This window comes from Talpa europaea, assembly GCF_964194135.1.
Source record: "Talpa europaea genome assembly, chromosome: 10".
NCBI lineage: Eukaryota > Metazoa > Chordata > Mammalia > Eulipotyphla > Talpidae > Talpa > Talpa europaea.
In genome coordinates, this window is record NC_140077.1 from 29,042,748 (window position 1) to 29,070,738 (window position 27,991).

A 27,991-nucleotide genomic window follows, 5' to 3' on the forward strand; every position below is an offset into this window, starting at 1 on the left:
TTAGATTTTTGGAAGTTTTGGTGCGTTAACCACAGGATTTGCCTCCTGTAAGTATCTCCTCCCTGCACTCTTGTAGTCATAGGTGCAGCCATGAGTTTCTGCATAGCGATGTGATGCACAGAAGTTGTTTCCACATCTAAAGCACAAAAAAAGTTTATGTGAATGGTCACATTTCTGTTAGAGGCTCATCTCTTTGAGTGATTAGAGCTCAACTTCAGGTAGTCCAACAGGAACCCTTTGGTTGGCATGACCCTTCCCCTCATAAAAAGAACCACAAGCACCCCCCAAAAAAGCAAGTTAATTGTCCAAGAATATGAGAGTTTATAATAGAGAATCCATGATGAAATGAAACAGGGTACAGACCTTTCCAGTGTAGCAAAATTGCAAAAGCTGATAAGTATGCACACCATTTCTCTTATATCTAGTGAACTAGGGAGAATTCTGAATTTCTGAGAAATTCAGTATTATGAGAAAACAAAATATAAAACCCAACTATGTCATGACAGGATTTTAAAACTATCTCTAGTCTCAAAATAAGATGTTTCCATTTGAATAGCATAGACTCTAAAACAGCAGTTGTTATCTTCAATAATTGGTCTCAACCTCAAGGCAAATACCATTCTTGGAGCACATTCATCAATACTAATGAAATAATTATGGATAGAAAAAAATTCATTATTTTTCATAAATACATTATGTATCTGTTTTGAAATAAGAGTGTGCCATATAATTATTAAAATTATAGTACTTTAAACTTTAAATTTTGGTCCCTTTTTTGGTTCAACTTAAAATATAACCTTGGGAAAGGGGCTCTTCCAAACCACAGTGAAATAAAACCAAGTGCCATCTATCATAAGACAAAGAAAGGACATTCTCCTATTGGTTTAAATCTAACATAAAGGGCAAAGGAGCATTTCATGAGTTTGGAAACTCCTGATCTGTCTACTTGCTCTTTCCATCAGTTAACTAGAAGTTCAACTGACAGCTGGTATTCAAACATCATCTTAATGATGTGGTAAGTAGCCAATTTAAAGAATATCCTATACTGTATAATCTCCAACTGGGTCACAACAGAGAAACCACTTCTCCAGCTGGCCAACCTGCCTGCATTCGTAGCTAGTAGCCAGTCCAGTTTTCTTTCCACAAAGAAAACAATGCTTTGTAGTTTTCTTCTTTGTTTGAATAGGGGCTCTCACAGGTGGAAGATGATGAGTACATTCTCCTGTTTAGAGAAAGGGCATCTTGATTAATACAGACATTAAATTCTAAATGTGCAATATTATTAAGCAAAACACAAAACACATTCCTGTTACAGAAAACTTCCATGCCATAAAAAAATTATATTTTTAAAGATGTGGTGGGTTTCCACTGACTGGGATTTATATTTTTAGAACTTTTTACAAAGCACTACTAATCTGATTTTTTTTAAGATCTATTTATTTATGAATACAAGAACTGGGGTATAGGCCAGAGGTGCAGGGGGGAGGGGAGGGGAGAGGATTAACCGGAGACAGAGTGGGGAACAGAACAGGCAGACTGACTGAAATACACTGCAGTGGGCGAGTCAGGAGAGGTCTGCTGCGCCATGTGGGTAGCTCCCTGGCTGGGAATAGAACTTGGGCTGCAGTGGCTGTGGATAGCTGCATAGTGCTGTGTATTAACCCCTTGTGCCACCAGGGAAGCCCTTATCTGATTATTTTTAAAGACAATTAGTATATATAAAGTACAACAAACTTTGACAGAGAATCAAGAAAAACTTCTGATTCAAAAATTGTATTTATGAGGTTTGTGAGAAACTACACAAAATACAATCACCCTGTTTATTCACAGCAAGAAGGAGCACCAGAATATCATGAAACTGGTCTTTTAATCCTGATGACATCACAAAAATGAAACTCATAAAACCACAAGCAGTTATTTACTCTTTCAAACTGCAATTTGTTTATTTTTAAGCTAACTGGTCAACTCAGGTCTCACATATAAAAAGCATTCTGAAAATTTTACATGCTTTAATTATATAAATATATTAGCAATAGTGACTAGTAAGGTGTGCTGCTCCATTTCAAAAAATATAAATGATCTGCTACATGCAACTTGATTTTTTTTTTTTTTTTTAGAGGCATGCTTTATTTATTTGTTTGCTGGTTTGTTTGTTTGTTTTGTTTATACAAGCACTGGGTACAGTCAGAAGTGCGGGGAGGGAGGGTGAGAGAATTCACCAGAGCCAGAGCGGGGAGCAGAGCAGGCAGAAGGACCGAAGTACACTGCTGAGGGGAGCAGCGGGCGGCAGGAGAGGTCTGCGCGCCATGTGGGACCCTCCTCTGGTGGCCGGGGAGCAGCCGGGGATCGAACCGGCGCCGCAGAGGCCGCGCGCAGCTTCGCAACCCAGCGCTCAACCGCTGCGCCACCGGGGAGGCCCGCAACTTGATTTTTTTACCATAAAAATAAGGGCAAATCTGTTACAAGAAAAAATGAAATCACTTTCTTTAATTACTAAGTAAATACTACCAGAGGTGAACAAAATTCCAACAAAACCTACTCAGAAGCAGAGGCTGAGTCACTGTCCACAGCTGTCACAAAAGTACAAATACTCAGTTTGCTGACAACTCAAGGATTAAGAATCAAACAAAGAAAACAAAAATAGACAGACCTGTGGTGTAAAGCAGATATGGTCAGAGGTGTGATGGTGTACTCTTGAAACTTACACAGTATTGTAAACCAATGTTTCCTCAACTTAAAAAAAAATCCTTTAAGCAATATTTAAACATAACTGAATGAATTCTATCGTGCTAGGGTATCAACACAGTTAATAAGCACTTTCTTCTTCAAGTGCTCTACTTAGATGGATCAAATTTTAACAAATGATACTGGGAAAACTGAATATTCACATGGAAATTGAATGAATATTTCACAGAGGTACTTCCCACTTCTTGAAAAATAAAAGTAAAATAAGCTTTTGCAAAAGCTATAAAGGAAAGGCATGTATTATTGGATATCCTCTGGAAACTAAACTAATTGCAATTAACTTTGAAATTGACACTTAGGATACACTTACCTAAACAATAGTAGATTAAACTGTTGATAATTTAGTACAGTGTAGTCATAGTTTCATTTTTTTTTATTTCTTGGAGGTGCTTAATGCAACATTTCCTATATATTTTTTTTAATTTGAGAACTCTTCTGAATGTGCAGAGATAGGTATAAGATGACACAGAGAAGTGCCAGATAAGAAAGACAACTACAGACTTCTCTTAAGAAAAGTTTCTATATATTTTCTATCAACCAGAGAAAACAATTTACTTGTCATCTACTCCAGGCTAAAAACTAGTACTAACATATTGGTTCCCTACTACCAACAGGAAAAGTTTAAATTCCTTGGACTTGATAACCTTTCCCACTTTTCGAATCATTTCTTGTCATTTTCCACATCATACCCACCCTGAATGCATAGAATAACAGGGGTGTAGGCCAGAGGTTTGGAGGGGTGAGAGGATTCACTAGAGAGAGTGTGGAGCAGAATAGGCAAATCTACTGAAATACACTGCTGAGGGGAGCAGTGGGGAAGACAGGAGTGGTCTGCTGCGCCATGTGGGTCAACTCCCTGGCAGCAGATCGAATTCATGCCTCAGTGGCTGGTGATAGCTTGGTTACATTGAGACTTTAACCCCTGCACCACCAGGGAGGCCCCTCATAATCATTTCCTAAATAGAACAAAGTTTAGGAAAATTTACTCTGTACATACTAGAAAGAATGTTCTTCTCATTTCTCTTTTAAAATTCAACTGCACGCATAATATGATTAACAGTCTTAAATTGTCTTCAAAATTATCTATAGCTTACCTACTCTTTTCCCTGCTGCAGTATTATTTCCATTCATTCCAATACCATGGGAAGACTATAATTAAAAAACAAGACATCTGTAGAGGTGAGTTAATAGAGAATAGGAGAAAAGATGATCAAACATGAAATACTTGTATTTTATTATGAAAACACTACTGGGTTTTTATTTTAAATTAACTTGGAACCCAATGCTCCTATCTAGCAATACTGTACTTATTACTTATCTCTAGGAGAATAAAATTTGATAGGTCAAGTAAGTTTCCTTATTTAGAAAAAAAGATCAATGAAAATATTTAGTCTTTAAAAATATATGCTAAATTGTTTACATGAAATTATTTTCAAATTATAGTTCTCAATGTAGGACTAAAACATTGTTGAATCCTAAATTGGAATGTCAAAAGAGATTTTCCATAAGCTAGTTAAACATTTTAAGAGAAACTAATAATACAATCTTAGGCTACCTTATTTATGTAAATAAAAAACAAATTTTACAGATATTAAGTCACCACAAGGATAACTGAGCAAATACAAGGATAACTGAAAGGCAAATACTTACTAGAAAAAAATCTGTAGGCTCTAACTGGGGAGAACTTTTCCTAAGGTTTTCATCTTGAAAATGTTGGAGGTTTGAGGACAGAGTGATTCCAGGGGTCCGAAGCCTGCCTACCCCATGTGTGCTCTGTGAACTGTCTCTGCTTGCACTCCTGGCCAGCGAAGCAAGAAAACCTATATTGTTTACACAACCAACAGGCTCTTTGGAAGCCTTGTTGGCTATTTCTGTGATATCCCGAGCTTCACCTTTAGAAATAATATCAGATTTTTTCCCAGGTGAATCAACTTTAACAGCTCGAAAGCGAGTAGTCCTAGGGAAAGAAGAATCAGTTATATTTCTAACATCCAATGACCGAAGCATATTTTGTGGAGCAGAAGACTGGAGGTTCCCAGACTCAAAGCATTTAGACTGTCTTTGTGGTTTCATCAGAGAATTAGGTAGTGACATTGGTGCAGAACAGCGGAGAGGTGACAAGAGTCTATTCTTGTGAGGACTTAATTCACGGTGGTTAAGAACTGTAGTGTCTACTGATTCGTGACATAATACTCTTGCAACACTTTTTAAATGCTGCTCTGTAGCTTTCAACCCTTTATCACCATTAGTGAGTAAGAATTCTGGATTTACCTTCTGCATGCCTTCTAAGTCACTGCTCTGTTCATCAATGTTTCCTTCTATAAATGAAGCAAACGAACCCACTTCAGGTAGAAGTGATTCTTCCGTTATACAGTCTTCTGAAGCTGGAAATAACACAGTGTCATCCTCATTATTAGATGACAAATTTCCTGGAAAATGTTTCGTCCTCCTAGCCAGGGATGATCCAAGATGGAGAATAGAATCAGCAAGCTCTTTATCATTTTCAAATTCCATATGGGGTATCTGAGGTGGTAATTTGATGTTACTATTGGAATGAGATTGTGTGTTATTCTCCCAGTTACCATCTTCCTTAAGAAAATCACTAGTGATAGATGATACGGGTCTATCAGCAGAGGGCAGAGTTGCCAAACTTGAAATTGCATTGGTGGAGGTTTCAGGTAGATATGGATTCCCGGGAGAAGGTAAACAAGACTGCCCAATGTGGGGGAGAACCCTTAACAATCTGTGGCGAGCAGCTGCTGTGGAACTACTAGATGGTCGAGGAGCTATAGGTGGACGAGGTTTTACTTTGACAGTTTTCTTAGGCTAAAAGGAAAGAGTAAATATATATAATTCCTTTACACAGTCATGTTCTCTCCCCATTAGCAAAAATTAATGAAGAAAATGTCACTTACTGTAACATATTGTCATTTCGATTACCTCAATTTAAGGTATTTTAAAAGATAAAAATCTTAAGCTTATGATTAAGAAGAATTTTGCTGTCTTCCTTCATTGAGTATAATTTTCTGAGAATGTTAAAGGAAAATAAATTTGTCTGATTTACTCTCTATGATTACCTGGCAGAGTTTTGTTATAAAGAAAACATTAATTATGTTATATATGGCACTATTGATCTGTAATCTCCAAGTTTTTGTAGAAAGATCAGTAATATTTGGCTAGATAGGTACTATAAAAAAGAGTTACAAGGTTGTTTTTTTTTTAAATTTTATTTATTTACACAAGCGCTGGGGTACAGGCCAGAGGCACGGGAAGATGAGAGTATTCACCAGAGACAGTAGGGAGCAGAACAGGCAGAAGGACCAAAGTACACTGCTGAGGGGAGCAGCGGACAAGACAGGAGAAGTCTGCCGCGCCATGTGGGTTATCTCCCTGGCTGGCCAGGAATCGAACCTGCGCTGCAGAGGCTGCGGACAGCTTCACAGCGCTGTGCTCAACCCGCTGCGTCACCAGGGAGGCCCAAGAGTTACCAGTTTAAAATGCTCTTTGAAAGGAACTGGTTACAAGGTTGGATCTTGGTTGGCTTCAGGGAACCTATATTTTGGAAGGGTTCCCACCACATTAATTCATATGAGCACTGTGCTTAAACGGTATGTGCAAACTATATGGTTCATGCTGAATTTTGGCTTCCCTCCTGGAAGTCTGGAATTTTGATACATGCCAGGCAGCCTATAAAATCGCTGGAAACAGAGTGTCTAACGATCTTCCCCGATAGGCACCATTCCATATGTATTGCCACAACTCACTGAGGGAAATTAAGCACATAAGAAATATAATAAAAGCCCTACACTGGGAAAGGACTTCAGGAAGCTTGTGCCTTGTTTCCTCAGGACTTTATCTCATGTCTTTCCCTTTGCTGATTATTCTTTGTACCCTTTTGTTGTAATAAATCTTACCAATGATTAAAGCTACAAAAACTGGCGGATTTTTTAGGGGCCCTGGGCATAGGTTTTCATTAAAAAAATCACAATTTATGATGTTTTAGATACAGTTGAAAATTAAAGAGAAGTCTGAGCTTTTATCTTTCAGATATGAGCTGTTATGAGCATTCGAATGGGATGGAACACCGGATGGCCTCCCAATATTCCCAATCTAGAAATATTAAGAAAAGTCACATAATTCACTGGACACCAACTAAGGCAAAAACTAGAGGAGGTAGGAATGCAAAGAAAGAAGAACTTTGGAAAGATACGCTAGCCCCCATAGCTGCTTTTATGTTAGGGTCACTATCTTGCCAATCTGCAATTCTATAGTCAGCAAAAATATTCTTCAAAAATGAAAGTGATGATTTCCAATCTATAAAGATTAATGGTGTCAGCTTCAATCTTAATTTCTCCATGCATCGTCCAAGAAAACACAGATCAAAAACACAGGCAAACAAAAACACCTATAACCCATGCTTTCATCAGTACTTCCAGAGAGATAAAATTAACTTCAAATTGCCTGTGATAAGAGACAAGTAAGAGTATGGAGCAAGAGAGGGCAGTAGGAAGGGAGGAATCGAGGGAGGGAGGGAGAGAAGGAAGGAAAAGAATGTAAATTGGGTCAATTATTTGATATCACTTTGGAAAACTGACAATATTGAGTAAAGTTGAACATAGGCATACTTGTTATTAACACCCAGAAAGAGGAGACATTCATTGTAAGTACTGTAAGATTACAGTACTGTAAGATTACAATCTTACTGTAAGATTAAGAGCAAGCTATCTCATTATCCTTCTTAGCCCCAGAACTATGAAATATTTTTAAATCATGAATTATTTTAATTGTAGCATAATCACATTAGATGTGTTAATGATCTTAAAGATCAATCATACTTTTAATCTCAATAAATAACTGAGGCCAGAAACTTGAAATGATTAATATCTTATAAACTTTTTCACAATTACCAACAGACCTCAATGCTGTGAGCCCTGCAGGGGTAAGAGAGAAAAAGGCCTGACCAAGTGCCAAAAGCTTCACCTTTTGGCTGAGATTCATGTTCTCCATCTTAGCCTTCAGCAGCTTCATCTTATTCATAGTTATTGAATTTTCAATTATCTGTTGCCCAGAAGGAGAAGACTCAATTTCTTCATCTTCATCAGTATACAAACTATACACAGAACCACCACTGCAAAGAAAATGGCAATTATTATTGTGTTTGGTACCTGCCCAATGACTAAAAATATTCTATGTGCAATAAATATATATACTGCTAAAAGGAAGACAACAAATCCATTTGTCAATGTAAATGCAATTTACAATATATTTTATGGGGAAAAAATAGGATCAACATCATGATCTAGCATTACCAAAGCTGAGTTTTTCTGAAGTAAGTATATGGTATGTGAAGTTTTTTTGGCACCTGCTATACCATTCCCACAGAAGCAAAAATCCAGTTCCACAAAAAGGTTCTGATTTGAAATTATCAGTCAAAACTAATAATTGTGTAACCTAGAGCACAAACTGATCCATTAACCAGAGTGAAAAAGAAAGTGACATAGAAGTCTAGAATTTTATTCACCTTCAGAAAATTTTCACTAAAAATGGAAGTGACAGTGTATCAGAACATTTTCTATTAACAACAAAATAACAGGTAACTTAAGATTTTTGTCAGTATATTTGGAAACGTAACCAATAAGAATAGTACAGATTTAGCATGAAAAAAGATATTCCTGTTAAGTCATAACACAAATTAGACAAGTAAAACATTTCAATTAAATGATCAATCACCATGACACATTTAGTCATACCTCAACATAATTATTTTTTGGAGTATCTTCTCTTTGACTACATACTATAAAGGTATTTATCACACTATCCTCACATACATACAATGTACCTTTCCTTCTTACTCATATGGAAGAACGTTGAAAGCAAACATTAAGTTTTATTCATCTTCCAAGTCTCAGCACCTGGTAAGATGCCTAGAACACATCTAATCAATGTTTGCTGAACTGAACAGACATTGCTGAAATTTCATTCAATTTTTTCAATATTGGGAAAATCATACTGAAAAGGATCTGGGGAAAAAAACACAAGCTAGGCATATTTGAGGAGTAGAATTTTTAAATAGGGCAGAGTGAGAATGTATATTAGTCACTATGCCAGGTTTATGTCTATGTAGAAGTATCAAGTTTAATAAGATTTCCTGTTCTATATGGTTGTAAACAGTGGAAATAATTGAGGCTAGCCTTAATAGGGTCTATTCTACAACCCTTCAGAAGCACATAGCACCATCAAATAAAAAAATCAAAAATTAATAGGCCCAATCTTGAATTTTACAGGAGTTAATTCATGAGTTAATTACAGGCACAGCAGGCATAGGTATCAAAAGGAAGAATGGCAGGAACTGGTCTCCATAAGCAACTCAGTCCCTAAGTTGTTGACTTGTGACCAACACTTTTACCTATTGTAGCTGCCTACCAAAGTATGAAAATTGACACTACTAAATTAGTAACATTACTACCATTTACTGACTGCCTACTACCAGGCACTTTTCACATATTACTTACATATTACTTCTTTTTTTTTTTTTTTTTTTATATATAGAGGCATGTTTTATTTATTTATTTATTTATTTATTTATTTTTTTATACATGCACTGGGTACAGTCAGAAGCGCGGGAGGGTGAGAGAATTCACCAGAGCCAGAGCGGGGAGCAGAGCAGGCAGAAGGACCGAAGTACACTGCTGAGGGGAGCAGCGGGCGGCAGGAGAGGTCTGCGCGCCATGTGGGACCCTCCTCTGGTGGCCGGGGAGCAGCCGGGGATCGAACCGGCGCCGCAGAGGCCACGGGCGGCTTCGCAACCCAGCGCTCAACCGCTGCGCCACCGGGGAGGCCCTACATATTACTTCTAATCCTCATAAAAGGTGGCATTAAAATGTCCCCATTTAAGGTGATATTATAGCCCATTTTATAAATTAAGACACTGTAATTGAGAAAGGTTGCTTTTGCTCAGACCAGAGAATTAGCAGATGGTGGGCCTAAAATTCAAATCCCGCATCTGGTTCCAAAGTCTACTCTTTATACTACTTCCTGCTGCTTCCTCAAGCACCAACAACAGACCTTACAGTATAGTGCTTGTATACCCAAATAAGTGAGAGATTTTTGTCTAAAAGTTAGCTATACTTGAAAAGGAGAGCTGAGTGAAAATATCTTCAAGTTCACCCTTGGAGTTGGAAATGAAATGACTCAATCTATTTTTAGTTACCTTGTATTATTTAAGTACTTTTTTGTTAAATCATGAAGTGTTTTAATTTTAACCCTTGAATACTGAAAGAGGTTCTGACTCAATCTTCCTGTGATTAAAAAACTAGCCCTTTACTTAATTTCTCTATGGAGAATAGTGTTTGTAAAAATGTACAATCATGATAAATAATTCAATGGATGCATTTAAAGGATAAAAAGCCTTTAAATTCACCTAATTTTTTGGGCCTCCCTGGTGGCGCAGGCAGTTAAGCGCAGCACTATGAAGCCGTCCGCAGCCTCTGCAGTACTGGTTCAATCTCCCCTGGCCACGGAGCAACCCACATGGCGGGGTGGACCTCTCCTGTGTCGCCCGCTGCTCCTCTCAGCAGTGTATTTCAGTGAGTCTGCCTGTTCTGTTCCCCACTCTGTCTCTGGTGAATCCTCTCATCCTCCCACAAATCTGGCCTGTACCCCAGTTCTTGTATAAATAAATAATTTTTTTTTTAAAAAAGATTTATTTATTTATTTATACAAGCACTGGTACAGTCAGAAGCGCAGGAGGGTGAGAGAATTCACCAGAGCCAGAGCGGGGAGCAGAACAGGCAGCAGGACCGAAGTACACTGCTGAGGGGAGCAGCGGGCGGCAGGAGAGGTCTGCGCGCCATGTGGGACCCTCCTCTGGTGGCCGGGGAGCAGCCGGGGATTGAACCGGTGCTGCAGAGGCTGCGGGCAGCTTCGCAACCCAGCGCTCAACCGCTGCGCCACCGGGGAGGCCCAAAATAAATAAATCTTTTAAAAAAAAAAATTCAACTAATTTTTTCAAAGAACCCATTATTGTGTTTTGTCTTACAAAGCACAGAATCATGAGATCAGTTAAAAGCCAATCACAATTTTTTTCAAATGGAAATATGTAACTAGAGAAGGATAACATAGTAATTTATAAACTTAATCCAAAAATATCTTTACATTCAAATATTCTAAATATTTTCATGAATACTATGTTTATTTTTCTAAGTCTTAAGAGATAGGCAAATGTAACATTTATTGCAACACTACTTTCTGTGACCACAAAGGAGTCTTTCTTCACATAACACTCTGTGGTGGGCAGAAACCTTCTCAGATTTTAGATCCCTGGAGCTCAGACCCCTGTATAATCTCCTACCCTTAAGAGTGGACACGACCTGTGATTTGCATCTAGTCAACAGAATACGGCAAGCATAAAAGGATTTTGCAGGTGTAATTCATGCCCCCAATCAGCTGGTTCTGAATTCATCAAAAGGGAACTGGTGGAGCCCTCTAGTTACAGTCAGTAAAATGTCAGGGCTCTCAGTTACATACCACCAGGAAACGAATTATGCCAAATGTGAATGAACTTGAAAGATTATCTATGCACCTTTGTCAATACTTTGATTACAGTTTTCTGAGACCCTGCATAGAGTACTATGTCTAGACTCCTGACCCACAGAAACTGTTTTCCAGACTACAAGTTTTTTGCTGAATGGTCTTGCCATTAGCTATATATATTGTGGGATTAAATCTGATTACTTATAATACCTTTCCTTTTTTTGTCTGTCTGTCCAGTGTCTATCCCTAATTTAAGGTCATTTCAGGGGCCTCCCTGGTGGCGCAGAGGGTTAAGATGCAAACTATGAAACTCACCGCAGCCACTAAAGCACAAGTTCAATCCCCGGCCTGGGAGGTGACCCACATGGCACAGCAGACCTCTCCTGCCTCGCCCGCTGCTCCACTCAGCAGTGTATTTAGTCAATCTGCCTTTTCTGTTCCCCACTCTGTCTCTAGTGAATTCTCTCACCACCCCCCATACCTCTGGCCTGTACCCTAGTTCTTGTATGCATAAAGAAATCTTTTAAAAAAAAAAAAAAAAGGTCACTTCTGGGCCTCCCCGGTGGTGCAGCGGTTGAGCGCTGGGTTGCAAAGCTGCCCGCAGCCTCTGCAGCACTGGTTCGATCCCCGGCCACCGGGTGAGGGTCCCACATGGCACGAAGACCTCTCCTGCCCCCCGCTGCTCCCCTCAGCGGTGTACTTCATCAGTCTGCCTGCTCTGCTCTCCCCTCTGGCTCTGGTGAATTCTCTCACCCTCCCACGCTTCTGACTGTACCCAGTGCTTGTATAAATAAATAAATAAATAAATCTTAAAAAAAAAGGTCACTTCATATCACAGGTTTTGCCTAACTTCTTTTTCCCTTCAAGAAAAATAAAGGCCCCTCAAACAAAGGGCAACAAAGGTTGTCCAGAGATGTTGATAACTTTTTATAATAATCTCCGAAGTTATATTATGTATCCTACCTATAGCAGATTGTATGTGCCACATGAGAGGAGGAACAATCATCTTTGTAACCCAGTTTGTAAAGTTATAAAATTATAAAGTTCAGTAAACGTTTAGTGGCTTAAAGCAAAAGGAATAAACGAATCACAGTAAGTGTGCACAAAAACTTAGAGGTTATTCTGTCCAATCCCCTATTGTTCTTTTGCCTAGCTAAGTACTCTTTCTTTCTGATTTTAGAAGTAATATAACAAAACTTCCCTTTTAGAGAGTAAAACGAGACCATAGAAATAAAGAGATTCGTTTATCCCAAAAGCAGCAAAGTTTTGAAAAAATGATAGCAACTTTAGGCTCAACCCTTTCTATTATGCCAAGGTTGGATAAAAACACACTATTATAACAAGACTGTAATCTAGAAGGCATGTTAGAGTTTCATAAAGTGACAGAAATAAATCTTTTTTAGGAAAAAAAGTACTACTCCATAAAGAAATTTCAGTTTTAGAAATTATTTCCTAAACAGCAATCTCTGAAGGACAACTTCAAATTACAGGGTCAGGGGGTAGAAGAATACGCATGATGTTTCGTTAGTCTTGTAAATATAAAATTATTTTGATAACACAAAGTAAATATAAAAGTTTATGAGCATTTCATATGATGTTCTCCTCTAAAGTGACAAAAACCTATTTACCTTAAAGATTCAGATAAGGGTGTTAAAGTTCCATCTCCCCTATCAACTACACGAAAGAAATTCAATTGATCGCCTTCTCGGTATACCAAAAATGTAACTTGTTTGTTGCAGGTGGTCTTCTCCCAAACCTCATCTTGATTGGAATCCATGTACTCAGCCATCTCCCTAAGTGGATCTTCCATAGGAACTACAAATGGAAAAATTGATAAACAGGCTTTCAGAGACATAAGAAATAAGAAGCAAGTGAAGTCAATCTCTCTTTTTCTTTCTGGTCGTATATATAGGCTGATTCTTAAGAGTTATTTCTTGACATGAAATTAGATAATTAGAAGTACACTATAGGGCCTCCCCAGAAGGTGCAGCAGGTTGAGCGCCGTGCTGTGAATCTGTCCGCAGCCTCTGCAGTGTAGTTGGATTCCTGGCCAGCCAGGGCAAAACCCACATGGCGCAGCAGATCTCTCCTGCCTCGCCCGCTGATCCCCTCAGCAGTGTCTTCCGTCTGTCTGCCTGTTCTGCTCTCCACTCTGTCTCTGGTGAATTCTCTCACTCTCCCATGCCTCTGACCTGTACCCCAGTTCTTAAAAAAAAAAAAAAAAAAAAAAAAGAGAAAAGAGAAAAACGTACACAATAACTCAGAACACTAGGGGGCGACTTAGCTTAATAAAACTGCAAGGTTTGCAAGTCAGCATGTTTCTTGAAAGCATTCTTCCAGGACCCCAATTGTCCTTATAGGTATCCAAGTGTCCATTTTGTCAGAGCACATGAACTGGGGCCACTCCAAATCCCCCTAGGTTGTAGGGCCCACAATTGTCCTCAGGTTTGAATAATACTGTAGTCATCATTATGATTCATTCTTGTCCATAGCAGCTACAGATTCTACACCTGTGGTGGGGTCGCAAGGGGTCTCAGGAGATTGCTGGCTCATGTAGGGAGTGTTCTAAAAGCCTCAGAATCCCAGACTTGGGAGTCGACATAAAGGTTACAAAAAAATGAAGTTCGCTCCCAAAGACATTCTCATGTCAAGGTGCAGAAACACTTGCTCCCTAACACTAGCTCCTAAAAAAGACAACAATTTTCCAAACTTTGTAACTTTCAATCAGCTTATTTATTAACAGAATCACAATGTTGTATTACCTTTTAAAAAGGTTACTGCAATGACATACTACACTCTAAAAGCAAGAATATAAAAACATTGAAGATGTTCCTATATTCTAAATTCAATACCACCACTACTAAAACACAAAAACTTTAGAAATACAAGATTTAGCTTATATTAAAAAATACCTGATTGGCAGAGACATTTTGTGGGGGGAGGGGAGGGAAAGATCAAAACGGGAGGGAAGAGCACAAGGAACTATGGTGATGTGCATGGGTGAACTGGTGGTGGGAATTTTACAGGGACTATATCTGAGGGGAAAAGCAAATGTACAAAAATGAACAATGATGTAAAATATATATAAATAAATAAATTTTTAAAAATTAAAAACACTTGACTGGCTCTTTCATAGGCACAAAACATGGGACTATTAAAAGACATTTTTGTAACAAGTTCTCACCATTTTTAAGTTAATACACTTTCCACATTGCATTAATTAAAAAAATGGAAATGTTATTGCCATTACTAAAGTCACATGGAAGTCTTGCTTAAACCAACATAGTATGCCTTACTTAAGGAAGCACATGGATTGAATATGTGTATGTATGTACACATCTTTTCAGAACAGAAAAACCATTTCAATTTCATCAGGTATAAAACACTGCATATATAGAACAAAATTTAGTTCTAAAAAACTAAGTTTTTTTATTTTAAAAACTAAGTATTTTCTAAGGTGTTCTGGTAATAGCTATTTCAGAATCAACTTTAAAAGTTAAATGATTTTTTTTGGGCCTCCCCTGGTGGCGCAGCGGTTGAGCACTGGGTTGCAAGACTGCCCACAGCCTCTGAAGCACCAGCTCAATCCCCGGCCACTGGCGAGGGTCCCCCACCCCCCCCCCAAAAAAAAAAAGTTAAATGATTTTTGAGACTAAGTAGCTTTAAATGGTTTCTCAAATACAATATAGAGAAGTTCTAGATCTGCATACAGTTTGTTTTTTTTCCCCATGAAGCTGCTAATGATATAAGGTAGGTAACAGAATGCTTTTAACTTTAAAACAATGATTTAATAAAGGCAAAATTATTAAAAATTTAAAATATTAAAACAGTTTCGAGGTGCTGATTTTCTAATTCACAAACAAGGAACAGAAAGTTGTTGGGAAAAGGTATTATAAAGCTTCAACTACCAAAAGGTATTGCTGCCTTTCATTTTCACAATGGAATTTTCAAAAATATACATATATATCTAACTTAGAATCTGTAGCACTTAAACTCCTCCTCACAAACATAATTTTATCCTTAGTAAACCACAATGGAATTCAGGTGATTGGACACTATATACTATATCTTACCATAGTGTCTCAGTAAACACTTATGGTCCTTATACTACCCACAGATTTGCTACTATAATCATCTTATGTCATGTAGGATAGTTTAGTAGTTCCAATTAATAGAAAGGACTTTCTATTAGGAGTACTAATTAATCAGCGCTAACACTATTATCTTTGTTTTTTCTAACCTATCCAAAACAAGCCAACAATCAAAGTAACACACTTCACAAAATACGCTTGAAATAACTAGAAATTAACTAGGAAAAAGATAGTAATAACCCTATTTTCTAGCCAAGATTATGAAACATAGAGATAAAATTTGTCTTGTGGAAGAAACAAGCCTGTAGTGGAATCAATACTTAACCTTCGGTTTCCAGGTTAATAAAGAATCAAACAAATATGCAGACCTTCCCAAAATGAGTCCACAGAGCAGGAATGCTCTGAATAATCTAAGGATGACTTTAGCTGGCGGGGATGCATGTAACATACCTGAGTCAGGGACTAATAGGAACACTTTCAGCTCTTGTCAAGCTCAGAACTTTTTTTTGTTAATGAAGTCTCCGCTCATCTTCTCTGAAGGCCCATTCACAATCATCTTCCTACTCTTCTATTTCAACAGATAGTATCACATTACCTCTTTACATGTTTATTGTGGGAAGTGTTTGAAGCAGGGGCTTTTTCTAAAGTTTACTGCACTTGGAACACAGCACTAGGCATCTAATAGATACTTTACATGTATTTGCTGAATGATTGAATTGATTCCCAGACCCCACCATATTCTGTAAAAAGGAATTAACAGGACCATGAATATATCCATAAACTCAAATGTATCACAAACCAAGCTAACAGTCATCTTTGGAATTTTCTGTAATAATCACTACCACCCAGAATTGAAGATTCAAAAGAGTGAATAACAAAAGCAACAAGACTGCTATGAACATAAACACAATAACAACATATTATTTATACTGTGACATCCTATTTTCTCTTCCCTATACTGGTAAGGTTTATTTTTAAACCTCCCTGGATTGAACAGGAATCATGAGATTTTCTAGAATGAGTACATTTAGATTTTACAGAACAATGTCTAAAGAAACAAATGTGGTTCTTCTAGACTTAATAACAGAAAATCTGACTATAACCCAAGGCTATAAAAAACTGGCTTGGAGGTTATTATTATCAGGATAATTTAATATAATTTTAACATGCCTACCTCTTCTAGTATTTATAGGTCCACCACGCATAGCCAATACCAGCTTCAAGGTACAACCTTCTGAAATGCTGTGGATAGTTAACACAAAAATAAACCATAATCATCAAAATGCATTCAACATTATACACACACACACAATTATGTCCTGGTTTGTCAGGCACAGTGCCTATTCTCTACTATATAAAAAAAAGACACAGCAATAATATTCATAAGTATAAAATGCTAACTATTTACTTATATAAATGATGGAAAAGTGAAGTTCTCATAACTCTTAAACATGACATGAAATTCCAGAATTAAAACACTGGAAAGGATCTCTGTAATCATATGGCTCAGCCTCTTCATTTGACACATAAGGAAAAAAAAGAGTCCCTGAGAAGAAAAGAGGCTTGTCGAAGATGCAAAGTGTTGGAAAATAACATCTGTATAATAAAGTAGAAAATAGGAAAATAGCAAATCTACAAGGTCTCCCAATACCCAATGCTCTTTCCCAGCTATTCCACTTTGTCTCTAACTGCTTTGCCCCCAAGAGTATATAATTAGAAGAGAGAAGGGAGAAACAGACAAAAGGTGAACAGTGTATCCTGCTATCAGTGGTGCACACAATGTCACTTAGTAGCAGAAGGCAAGCATAATGAAAAAGGAAAGACATGGTGAAGAACAATATTTTCTCACCAATACTTTCGTGAAAATGGAAAGAAAAGCAGCCAAGTGGAAATAGGTCAATATTCAAAGAAAGGAGTAAATAAGGAACAATAAGAAGAGGAAGATCTAAACAGACAAGGGATAAACAATTTGGTATGAATAATAAAGAATCAGAAGAATAAAATCGAGTAGTACAGGGTATGGAGCCAACACATCTTAAAGTTCAGGACTGACACTGAAATCTAGAGATCAAAACTATTTAGAAGATGAGACATGCTTCAAGGATTCAGAATAAAAATACTGGTACATGGAGTCATAATATTGAACATCTATAAAACAGCTAATATGCAATTACACTCACTTGTAATCATTCAAGCAATAATCATCTTCAAGTTCCATGTTATTCCAAATTAAGTGTTGCTGACAGATGGAAATACCTTAGAGGAAGGTTATAAAAAATGGTTAAAAATTCAATAAATCTTCAAAAGAGTATGATACAAAACTACTTATGAAGGACACTTCTAAATTGAAGGCTAGCTGCTTAGCTAAAACTTACAGAATGAGGTAAAAAGTGACAAAAAAAGATGTAGTCTAGGGGCCTCCCCGGTGGCGCAGCGGTTGAGCGCTGGGTTGCGAAGCTGCCCGCAGCCTCTACAGCGCCGGTTCGATCCCCAGCTGCTCCCCGGCCACCGGAGGAGGGTCCCACGTGGCGCGCAGACCTCTCCTGCCGCCCGCTGCTCCCCTCAGCAGTGTACTTCGGTCCTTCTGCCTGCTCTGCTCCCCGCTCTGGCTCTGGTGAATTCTCTCACCCTCCCGCACTTCTGACTGTACCCAGTGCTTGTATGTATGTATGTATCAATCAATCAATAAACAAATCTTAAAAAAAAAAAAAAAGATGTAGTCTAATTCACTCACTATGGAATAGTTATGTTTTAGTAACTCTCTGGCCTTGACACAAAGTGTTAGATCAGGAAAATCTTTAAAAGGATCACATGAAATAAGTCTGGAAGAGTTTAAGATTTAAGGCCAGACAGAAGACAGTTCTAAATGCTGCATTTAGTTATATTTACTCTTAAAAGTACATTATGGACATTTCTCAATGCTGAAAATTAGTCCACAAGATAGTTTAATTTGTGTGATGGTAAAGGAATATTTAGGCAGATTCCATACTCTGGCACAATTAGCTTTTTAAAAACAAACTGCACATCTGACATGTCCAAAGACAGTTTACACTATTTATCTACTCAATAGAATATTTAATGGGTAATTACATTGACAAAATCCTTTTCAAATATCTCACATATTGTTTTCTTGAATTCCTTTGGCTTATGATACTCCAAAATAAGTTAACTAAAATAATAATGGTAAGTACTACATGTTAGTGTTTGTTATTATAAACCAGGCAGTTATTAGTTATTTGACTTATAATTTATTTGACTTATCATGATTTAATTGCAGCAACATTCTTGTGCAGTGGGCAACAATATTATGCTCATTTCACCTGAAGGATCAAGAGATTAAGTCACTCACAGAAAATATGTGGACTAGAGACATGAAGTCCCAGAAATTGTGATTTTAACCTCTATGCTAATCAGGCTCTAAAAATCAGCCTCCATAAAGTATAAGTAACTGTGGTATCTGTTTCAGTAGTGTTGCCTGTTAGCAGACCTGAACATCTGAACATCTAAATGTTCACCAAATGTTTCAAAAGAGGGCCTCCCCTGTGGTGCAGCGGTTGAGCGCTGGGTTGCGAAGCTGCCCACAGCCTCTGCAGCGCCGGTTTGATCCCCGGCCACCGGGTGGGGGTCCCACATGGCACGCAGACCTCTCCTGCCGCCCGCTGCTCCCCTCAGCAGTGTACTTCCTCACTCTGCCTGTTCAACTCTCTGCTCTGGCTCTGGTGAATTCTCTTGCCCTCCCGCGCTTCTGACTATACCCAGTGCTTGTATGACTAAATAAATAAATATTTTAAAAAAATGTTTCAAAAGATCATCATGGAATACAGCCCAAAAGGCTTCCGGGAACATATGCCTGCCAAATTAAATAGTTCATTTCTTTTGCTTTCAGATTAAAAAAAATTCAGTAAAAGACTTTTAAGTCTTTTTGGGTTTGGGTTTGGGTTGAATCCTCTCACCCCAAACCCCGCACCCCTGGCCTAACCCCCAGCTCTGGTATGCATAAATAAGTAGAATAAATCTCAAAAAAAAAATTTAATATTTTTTAGGGGCCTTCCTGGTGTCCTAGGGGTTAAGTCTCAGCACTGTTACCATGATGGCATGAGTTCAATCCCTAGGCCGAGGAGCTGACCCACATATGGTGCAGCAGACCTCTCCTGTCTCCGCCGCTGCCCTTAACAGTGTATTTCAGTAAATCCACCTGTTCTGCACCCCACTCTGTCTCTGGTGAATCCTCTCACCCCTGGCACCTTTGGCCTACACCCCAGTTCTTCTATGCAAAAATAAATAAATCTTTTTTTTTAAGATTTTAATATTTTTTTAAATGTTAAAAGTGTCTAGAACATCTTTTCAATCAAAATTATTTTACCAGTTGGGCCTCTCCTGGTGGCACAGGTGGTTGAGCACCATGCTGTGAAGCTGTCTGCAGCCTCTGCAGTGCCGGTTTGATCCTGACCAGCCGGCGACAGTCCCACATGGTGCATAGACCTCTCCTGTCTCACCTGCTCTCCCCTCAGCAGTGTATTTCGTCAGTCTGCCTGTTGTGTTCCCCGCTCTGTCTCTGGTGAATCCTCTCGCCCTCCCGCACATCTGGTCTGTACCCTGGTTCTTGTATAAATCAATCAATCAATCTTTTTTTTAAAGATTTATTTATTTATTTATAAAAGCACTGGGTACAGTCAGAAACGCAGGAGGGTGAGAGAATTCATCAGAGTGGGGAACAGAACAGGCAGACTGACCAAGTACACTGCTGAGGGGAGCAGAGGGTGGCAGGAGAGGTCTGCGTGCCATGTGGGACCCTCGCCGGCAGCCGGGGATCGAACTGGTGCTGCAGAGGCTGCGGGCAGCTTTGCAGCCCAGCGATCAACCGCTGCGCTACCAGGGGAGGCCCAAATAAATCAATCTTTAAAAAAAAATTTAAAAATATAAAAATGGAAATACCGTACTACCCAGCAATCCCACTCTTGAGCATCTACCAAAAGAACAGGAAATCATCAACACGAAAAAATACATATGTTCTACAATGTTTGTATCAGCAGTTTTTGCTATAGCCAGGATCTGAAAGCAGCCTAAATGCCTATCAATAAATAACTGAATTGATAAGATATGGTAGGTCCACTCTATGGAGTACTATTCAGTCATAAGAAAAGATGAAATACAGTAATTTCCAACAAAATTGAGGAATTTTGAAAGAATTATGTACACTAAAAGCACGTTAGTATGGTTAAAAAATATTACTGGGCATTCATATAACAGATGATTGATAAAATAAAATACACTAATTAATAGATATCAATAAACACCATGAGGGCTCTGAGGTTAAGAAGGAAATACAAACGAAGAAAGGATATAGAAAGAAAAAAAAAGGATGGCGGTGGGGAAAAGAAATTAAAAAAAATCAAGAAATGAGAAAAAAAGCAGCCTTTCACATAAAAGGAAACAGCAGTAGAATTTTTCAACAGAAACTTTTGGGACAAAAGAATGTTGAAAGGAAAACACTTGCAACCACGAATACTTTACCCAACAAGGTTAACATTCAGAATTGAAGGAGAGATTAAGAGTTAGCCAGAGAAGCAAGAACAAAAAGATATCACCACTAAGCTAGCAATCCAAGAAATGTTAAAGGAACTTCTTTGAACTGTAAAGAAATAACACAGTAAGAAAACACAGAAGAAAAAAGTTTGCCATAAAAAAGGTAATGTCCAATATATATTATTTAGTATAAAAAGCAATCAAAAAAGGGAGGCTTAAATCAGAAATTAATAAGATACCACATACGCTTGGTTTTATTATTATCTGATTGGCTGTATGCTCTCAAGCTCCTTGGCTGGTCAGCCTCAAATCCCTTAACTCTTAATTTTGAAGTATCATTGGCTAGCTTATCTTTTTCAATGTACATTTACTCTCTCTGAGATTTCATCCTATCAGCTAAACACTGAAGACTCAAATTGCTCTCCTTTGCCTCCCTTTCCTCAATTCTATGCAAGCATATACAGCCTATTCAACATATCCCAGTATCTCAAAATTACAATGCCCAAATCCAAACTCCTCCAGATCTGCTTCTGCTCCAGACTTACCCATCTCAATTAATGACAACTCCATCCATTCAAGTGGCTCAGGTCAAATGTCATGGAGTTACCCCTGACACCTCTCTTGCTCTCAGATACTACTATTTACTTTGTCAGCAAATGTTGACACTATGCCATCCAAACATTCAAATATAGAGTCAATGAAAACGCTGTACCTTTGCTCACTTTTGTTGTGAACTCAACATTGTTCTAATAAATATTAACTAATTTTAAAAAAGCTTACTTAAAAAAATTGAGCTTTTTTATTCCTGGTTCCTTGTTATACTGAACACATGTATTTCTAATCAACACTGCTAATTTCTACCTTAATTCTTATGGTTTATATTATATGCTAAGTACAAATATTACAAAATTTCAAAATATTTTTGAAAACACTGTAGGAATGTATTTCAGTAAAAGCAAAAAAGAAGGTAAAAAAAGGTAGTAAGAGTAAACTAAAGAAAAAATAGTATATATTTTACTTTTAATTTTAATATTTAAATAGAAAAATAGTCTGCATCAAAAGTCCACACAGCAATTAGATACAGCTAAGAACTATTAACCATCACTTTGGAGTTCCTAAAAACATTGGTGATTAAAGGGGAGGGGGGACCCCCTGCCCATATATAGCTTAGATTTTACTTTAAAAGAATTTTTCTGTAAAGCTGCTAATTACTCTATCCATTCATCCATATATTTATCTATAATGCCAGGTTACTCAACATGATGAAAACAATACAGCTGGATAAAACAACAGTGATAGGTATAATTGGGACAGGGGTTAATTTTATAAGTGGTCAAGAAAGGAATGAGGAAATAAAGTGAGACTTTTCATAAGGTTAGAAAAACAATAAGGACAGCTGTAGGAGCAGATATTATCAGGAAGGAAGAAGCTGGACTTGAAATGTGCCTCAAGCAGAATTGCAGCGTAATGAAAGGTTTAAGTCATGTATAGGTAAGTCTTTAAATGCAACAGTAATGAGTTGAGATTTTATTTTGAGTGTGATGGGAAGCCACTGGAGGGTTTTGAATAAGGAATTAAGTGATTTAAATAAAAAAGTAGAGTTAACTCTTGAACAACACGGATTTCTGACCTACTTGAGTCCACTTACAGGGGATATTTTTCAATAAATACAGTTGGTCCTCCATATTCCCAGACAGTCCATTCACACTGGATTCAATTCACACTGGATATCAGTTGCTTGAATCCCACCATGCATACATAACCCATGGGTAGGGAGGGCAGATTCTAAGAGCCTTGAGCCACCCTGATTGGTGTCTGTGGGGGATCATGAAACCAACACACACAGATACCGAGGGACAACTGTAGTTATGTTCTCAGAGAGTCAAGTTATACTCAGATTTTCAACTGCACAAAGGGTAAGTACCCCAACCCCCACATTTGTTCAGGGGTCAACTGCATATTATAGTCAGAAAACAATTCAAAATTATGCTTTCAACAAATGTTAGGTATCCTAGAGATAAAAAATCAAAAAACATTTAAAAAATAAGGGACAAAAATTCATATGATGAAAAACATTAATCTACGTGTCCAAGAACTTCAATGGACTCCACATAATTAGGAACTTAGATGACACATTGAAATTACCAAAAGGAAAAAACCTCTCAACAATAATTCTATATATAATGAAATTAACCTTCAAAAATATGAAGAAATTAAGACAATTCCAGGCAAACAAAAATGAGAGAGTTCATCACTAGCAGACAACAAATATGAAAAGAAATCCTTTAAGATAAAGTAAAGGGACACTACAGACTAATTTGAATTCACACAAAGTAATAAAGGATACTGATAAAGACAACTTCATCCATAAACATAAAAGACATGTTTTGTTTGTAATTACTCTTTTGTCCTATCTGATTTAAAAACAAGTGTACAAAAAATAGTTATAAATATATGTTGATGGACAAGTATAGAAAGATACAATGTATAACAATAAAGCATGAATAGGAGGACAAAGCTATTTAGCAACAATGCTTTTGTACATTATTGAATGGTAGTAATCTGAACTGGATTGTTTATAAATTAACATGCTGTTTACCAAGGGCAACCACAAAGAAAACAACTCAAAAATACATAACTAAAAAGATAAATAAGGGGGAAAATAAGAGGATGAAACACTTCCCAAATCATTCTTTCAAACCAGTATTACTAAAATTATTAAAGCAAGACAAAGATATTACAGGAAAATAAAATTACAGGCCAATATGCTTTGAGTATAGCTTTAAATATCCTCAACAATATTAGCAAACATAATCTAGCTGTATATTTAAAGCTTATTTAAAAGCACGACTAAGAGCAATTCATGCCAGGAATGCATGATTGTGTCAACATAAAAATCAACATAACAGCATATTAATAAAGGACAAAGGCACATGTCACATGATCATCTCAACAGATGCAGAAAGTGCATTTGACAAAATCCAGCACTCAAGAAAAAACAAACTAGGAGTCAGGTCTCCAAGAAAACGTAACACTCCTTAATGTGCATGGACACCACCAATGATCAAAACTTACAAATCATATTATAACTAAATATGTGATATTAGCATAGAGAAAGATAGACCTAGATCAAGAAATCAAAAGGCTTATGGGTATATAAAAATGTATTACATGAAATTATTTTACTGAGAAAAGACAAGATACTTCAGTATCTATTCAATTCTCTATATAGCCAAAAAAAAAAAAGAAGAATCCCCGTGTCAGAATAAAATAGGTTATGCTGAACCTATCCCAAACCACCCCCAAAACATCAGTGACTTAAAACAATGACTTCTTGTTCAAGTTACATGTTCACTGCTTATCACTGTGGGATTGGGGCTTTGTTTCCTATACTCACTCAGGGACTCAGGCTGATGGAGACTTCCATTCCTAGCTCATTAGCAAAATCTAGTAACATAGTCCCACCTACTCAAAAGAGGACCAGGAAAAAAATCCTATCCTCCATACAGAAGAGACATGTTTATCAAAGAGCAATAATGCCAAGAACTAGATGGGAATTCACTACCGTGACAATAAAGAACCACCGACAATCCCTTATATTCCTTGGCACACTTTTTCTTTGCAAATTACACTGGATGATCTTTTCACATTCTCTGAGTAGTATGTTCTCTTCTTTGTAGACCACTGCTCTAGGTAGTAAAATTCTAAAGAATTTGCTTTTCTTGGAAACTCAGAGTTAAATTACATCTCCTCCCAAGTGCACAGCTCTAGTATATTATTGTACTATCTCCACAGACTAACCATTTTCCTATGATAGATAAAGCAGATGCTCTGCTAAATGTTTTACATTTAATCCTAAGAACTCTTTGAGAGTTCTATTATTATTATTATTATATACTATTATTATTCCCATTTCAACTGAGCACAATTGAGGGGAAGAGAGGTTAAGTAATTTGCTCAGCTAGTAACCTGAAAGTGTTCTTGTCATTAGGAATAAGATTAAACGAGAAAGAAATTACAGTCTCCTCATTCCTAGTCAAGCACATTCCTTCAATCCTATCTTCACAGTGCCCTCCATCCACCCTCTTTGTTGCCCACTAGGTCCTAGTTCTGGACTCACCAAAAGCTTCCCAAAAGGAAAAGCAGTCTAGCAGAGCACCCATTTTCCTGCAGGATTAAAACAAGCAGTGTTTTAAGCAGGTATAACCTTCTTATCCTCCCTATCTGTAACCCTCAATCTTAGAGAGTCTTACCCAACATGTTAACCCCACATGTCTTCCTGGGTAGAAAATGCAAAGGTCAGGCCTCCCTGGTGGTGCAGCAGTTGAGTGTAGCGCTATGAAGCTGTCTTCAGCCTCTGCAGCACGGGTTCGATTCCTGGCTGGCCAGGGAGATTCCCAGATGGTGCAGACCTCTCCTGTCACGCCCACTGCTCCCCTAAGCTGTGCTTTCGGTCTGTTCTGCTCCCCACTCTGTCTCTGGTGAATCCTCTCACCCTCCCACGCCTCTGTCCTGTACCCTAGCTATTGTATAAAAAAAAAAAAATCTTTAAAAAAAAAAAAAAAGCAAAGATCTATTTCCCATGAATGATGCTCTTTGCAAGTCTTCTAAAGAATACAACTCCCACTGTCCAGGGATCCAGGAGCTTACAAGAAACTATTAAGAAGTAACAGTAACAGGAAACAAAATGGTAAGGGGCAACAAGATGGGAACGGGAATTGGAATTAAGATCTTTTGGCCACTAGTGGTAGGAGCCATGGTGTAGCCCCTCACTCCCAGTTTATATCTGGAATTCCTAACCCCCAGTGTGATGATACTTATAGACAAGGCCTTTGGGAGAAAAATTAGGTTTAAATGACGCCATGAGGGTGGGGCCCCCAGAGTGGGATGAGTGCCCTTATGAAAGGTCACTCACTCTTTCTCTCTCTCCTCCATACAAAGACACAGCAAGAAGGTGGCTATCTAAATGTGAGGAAGAAACTCCTTCCTCATCAGAACTTGATGATGCCAATACCCTGTTCCTGGCCCTCTAGAATAGTGAGAAAAGAAATTTCTGTTGTTTAAGCCACACAGTCTATGATATTTTGTTATGACAGTTGGCATTTTACATATTACTTCATTTCTCAATAACTGTATTTGTTTAAAAATATCTAAACTAGTATTGAACTCTCTAATAACTACAAAGCCACAGATTTTAATGCAACAATAACTCCTCCTCAGAGAACAAAAAATCTCCATCTTGGCTCTGGTCCCAACTCTGTCAGTAACTAAATATTTCCTTTACGTGAGTCCCCAATCTTTTCTAAACTCAAGTTTACTCTTTTACATTGAGACCTAAAATGGACGTTCTCTAAAAAGCTTAGCTGAACAGAGATTACTCAAAATGCATAAAATGGGGGGTAGGGATAAAGAGATTATCCAGAACACAAGAGGGTTTCAACTTTCTGCTCTTAAAAAGAGATTACAACCATCCTATAAATAAAAAGACAAAGCAAAATAAACTATTCTGATTCCATATCTCACCACATGACTTGAGAGGGCAAAAGCTTTGTGTGCCACAGTTGACATGGTCAGCTGACCACTAACTTAAATAGAAAGTATTTGGAGGAACAGCAATTCACAAACTTATACCAGGATACTTGATTTACAAAGCTAAAAAATTTCAAGCCTCCTCTCATCCTTCTATAATTCAGAATTTAATTTCAGCTGGAGGGCAATGCTAGTAGCTACCTTTAATTATAAGCAAGTTGCAGCTGACTTGAAAAGCAAAGAACCACTTACTGTAATATGGAATAATTTAATTTTCTAGTCAATACTGGATTTTAACAACTGTAAGTGGCAAATATCACTTTTTTCAGAAATCTGAAAAGTACAAAGAAAAAGACTACTTTTAATACAAATTAAATTAATATACTTTCCACAAACACACATACCACAAGAAAGATTTTATACAATATTCAGTATACCTGTTATTCTTAGGAAATATTAAATAAATGTAAATGTAAGTCAAAAACTCTTCTCAGAAAATCTCCAAATTAAAAAAAAAAAAAATTCACAAAGCAGTATATAAACATAAACAAGGACACTATAAGGGAACTCAATTACTATTTCCCATTAAAAGCTGTAAGGTACTTATAGCAGAGTTTGTATACCTCAATAACCCATTGAGAAACTCTTTTAAAATACTACTTCACACTAGGGCCTCCCCAGTGGCGCAGCGGTTGAGCGCTGGGTTGCGAAGCTGCCCACGGCCTCTGCGGCGCTGGTTCGATCCCCGGCTGCTCCCCGGCCACCGGAGGAGGGTCCCACATGTCACCGGAGGAGGGTCCCACATGGCGCGCAGACCTCTCCTGCCGCCCGCTGCTCCCCTCAGCAGTGTACTTCGGTCCTTCTGCCTGCTCTGCCCGCCGCTCTGGCTCTGGTGAATTCTCTCACCCTCCCACGCTTCTGACTGTACCCAGTGCATGTACAAACAAACAAATAAAAAAAAATAAAACATGCCTCTATTAAAAAAAAAAAAAATACTACTTCACACTATTAACATGACACCAGGGATTTGAGTCAAAAGAATCTGACAGAAGAGGAATGGTGCTGAGGGAACACGATAGTTCATGAGTTGAAAATTGTCAAAGCTGAGTAAGGAGTGTGTATGGGGGGAAGAGGGAGTCCAGTATTTTTTTTAATTCCACGTATGTTTCACACTTTCTCCAAAAGAAAAGTGAATAAATTATTATACTAGTACCTTCCAATCTTTGAATTTTTGCTTTCACAGAAATAACAGCTTCAAAGGGTGAAACTCTCAGCTCAAAACAAGTTCCAGTTAATGTTTCAATGAAGAGTTCCATGGTAGCGTAGAAAGGAAGCTTGTAGTAAAATGATTCCACGTTATCTTCATTGAAGAATGGAGGTTCTTTTCTGTTATCCATTACTCTGACTTTTCTAATTCCTCTGGAATATGTTGTCGGCAACTGTATTCCAGTTCCAACCACATTAGCCTTGAACATTGGTAATATATATCGCTGTTCATGTTTCAAGTTCTGTACCTAAAAAACAAGAATAATTTTTTTTAACGATTTATTTATTTACTTATACAAGCA

General features: G+C 37.7%; 1 protein-coding gene across 3 annotated transcripts; it reads right to left on the reverse strand.

Annotated features, from left to right (window-relative positions):
* ZFAND4 (zinc finger AN1-type containing 4) lies at positions 1-27,898 on the reverse strand (the record flags this gene model as incomplete). Of its 3 annotated transcripts, none has more annotated exons than XM_084245009.1 (9): positions 1-136; positions 1,105-1,222; positions 3,840-3,894; positions 4,396-5,571; positions 7,726-7,873; positions 12,906-13,092; positions 16,543-16,610; positions 17,549-17,624; positions 27,637-27,898. In XM_084245009.1, 9 exons carry the CDS (start codon positions 27,896-27,898, stop codon positions 1-3), a joined length of 2,226 nt encoding a protein of 741 aa, XP_084101135.1. The 3 variants fall into 3 exon arrangements, with proteins under 3 accessions (XP_084101135.1, XP_084101136.1, XP_084101137.1); XM_084245010.1 differs by having other exon boundaries at positions 7,726-7,921; positions 27,637-27,820; XM_084245011.1 differs by lacking the exon at positions 27,637-27,898 and having other exon boundaries at positions 12,906-13,119; positions 17,549-17,610.
* Between the last annotated feature and the right edge of the window lie 93 nt (positions 27,899-27,991).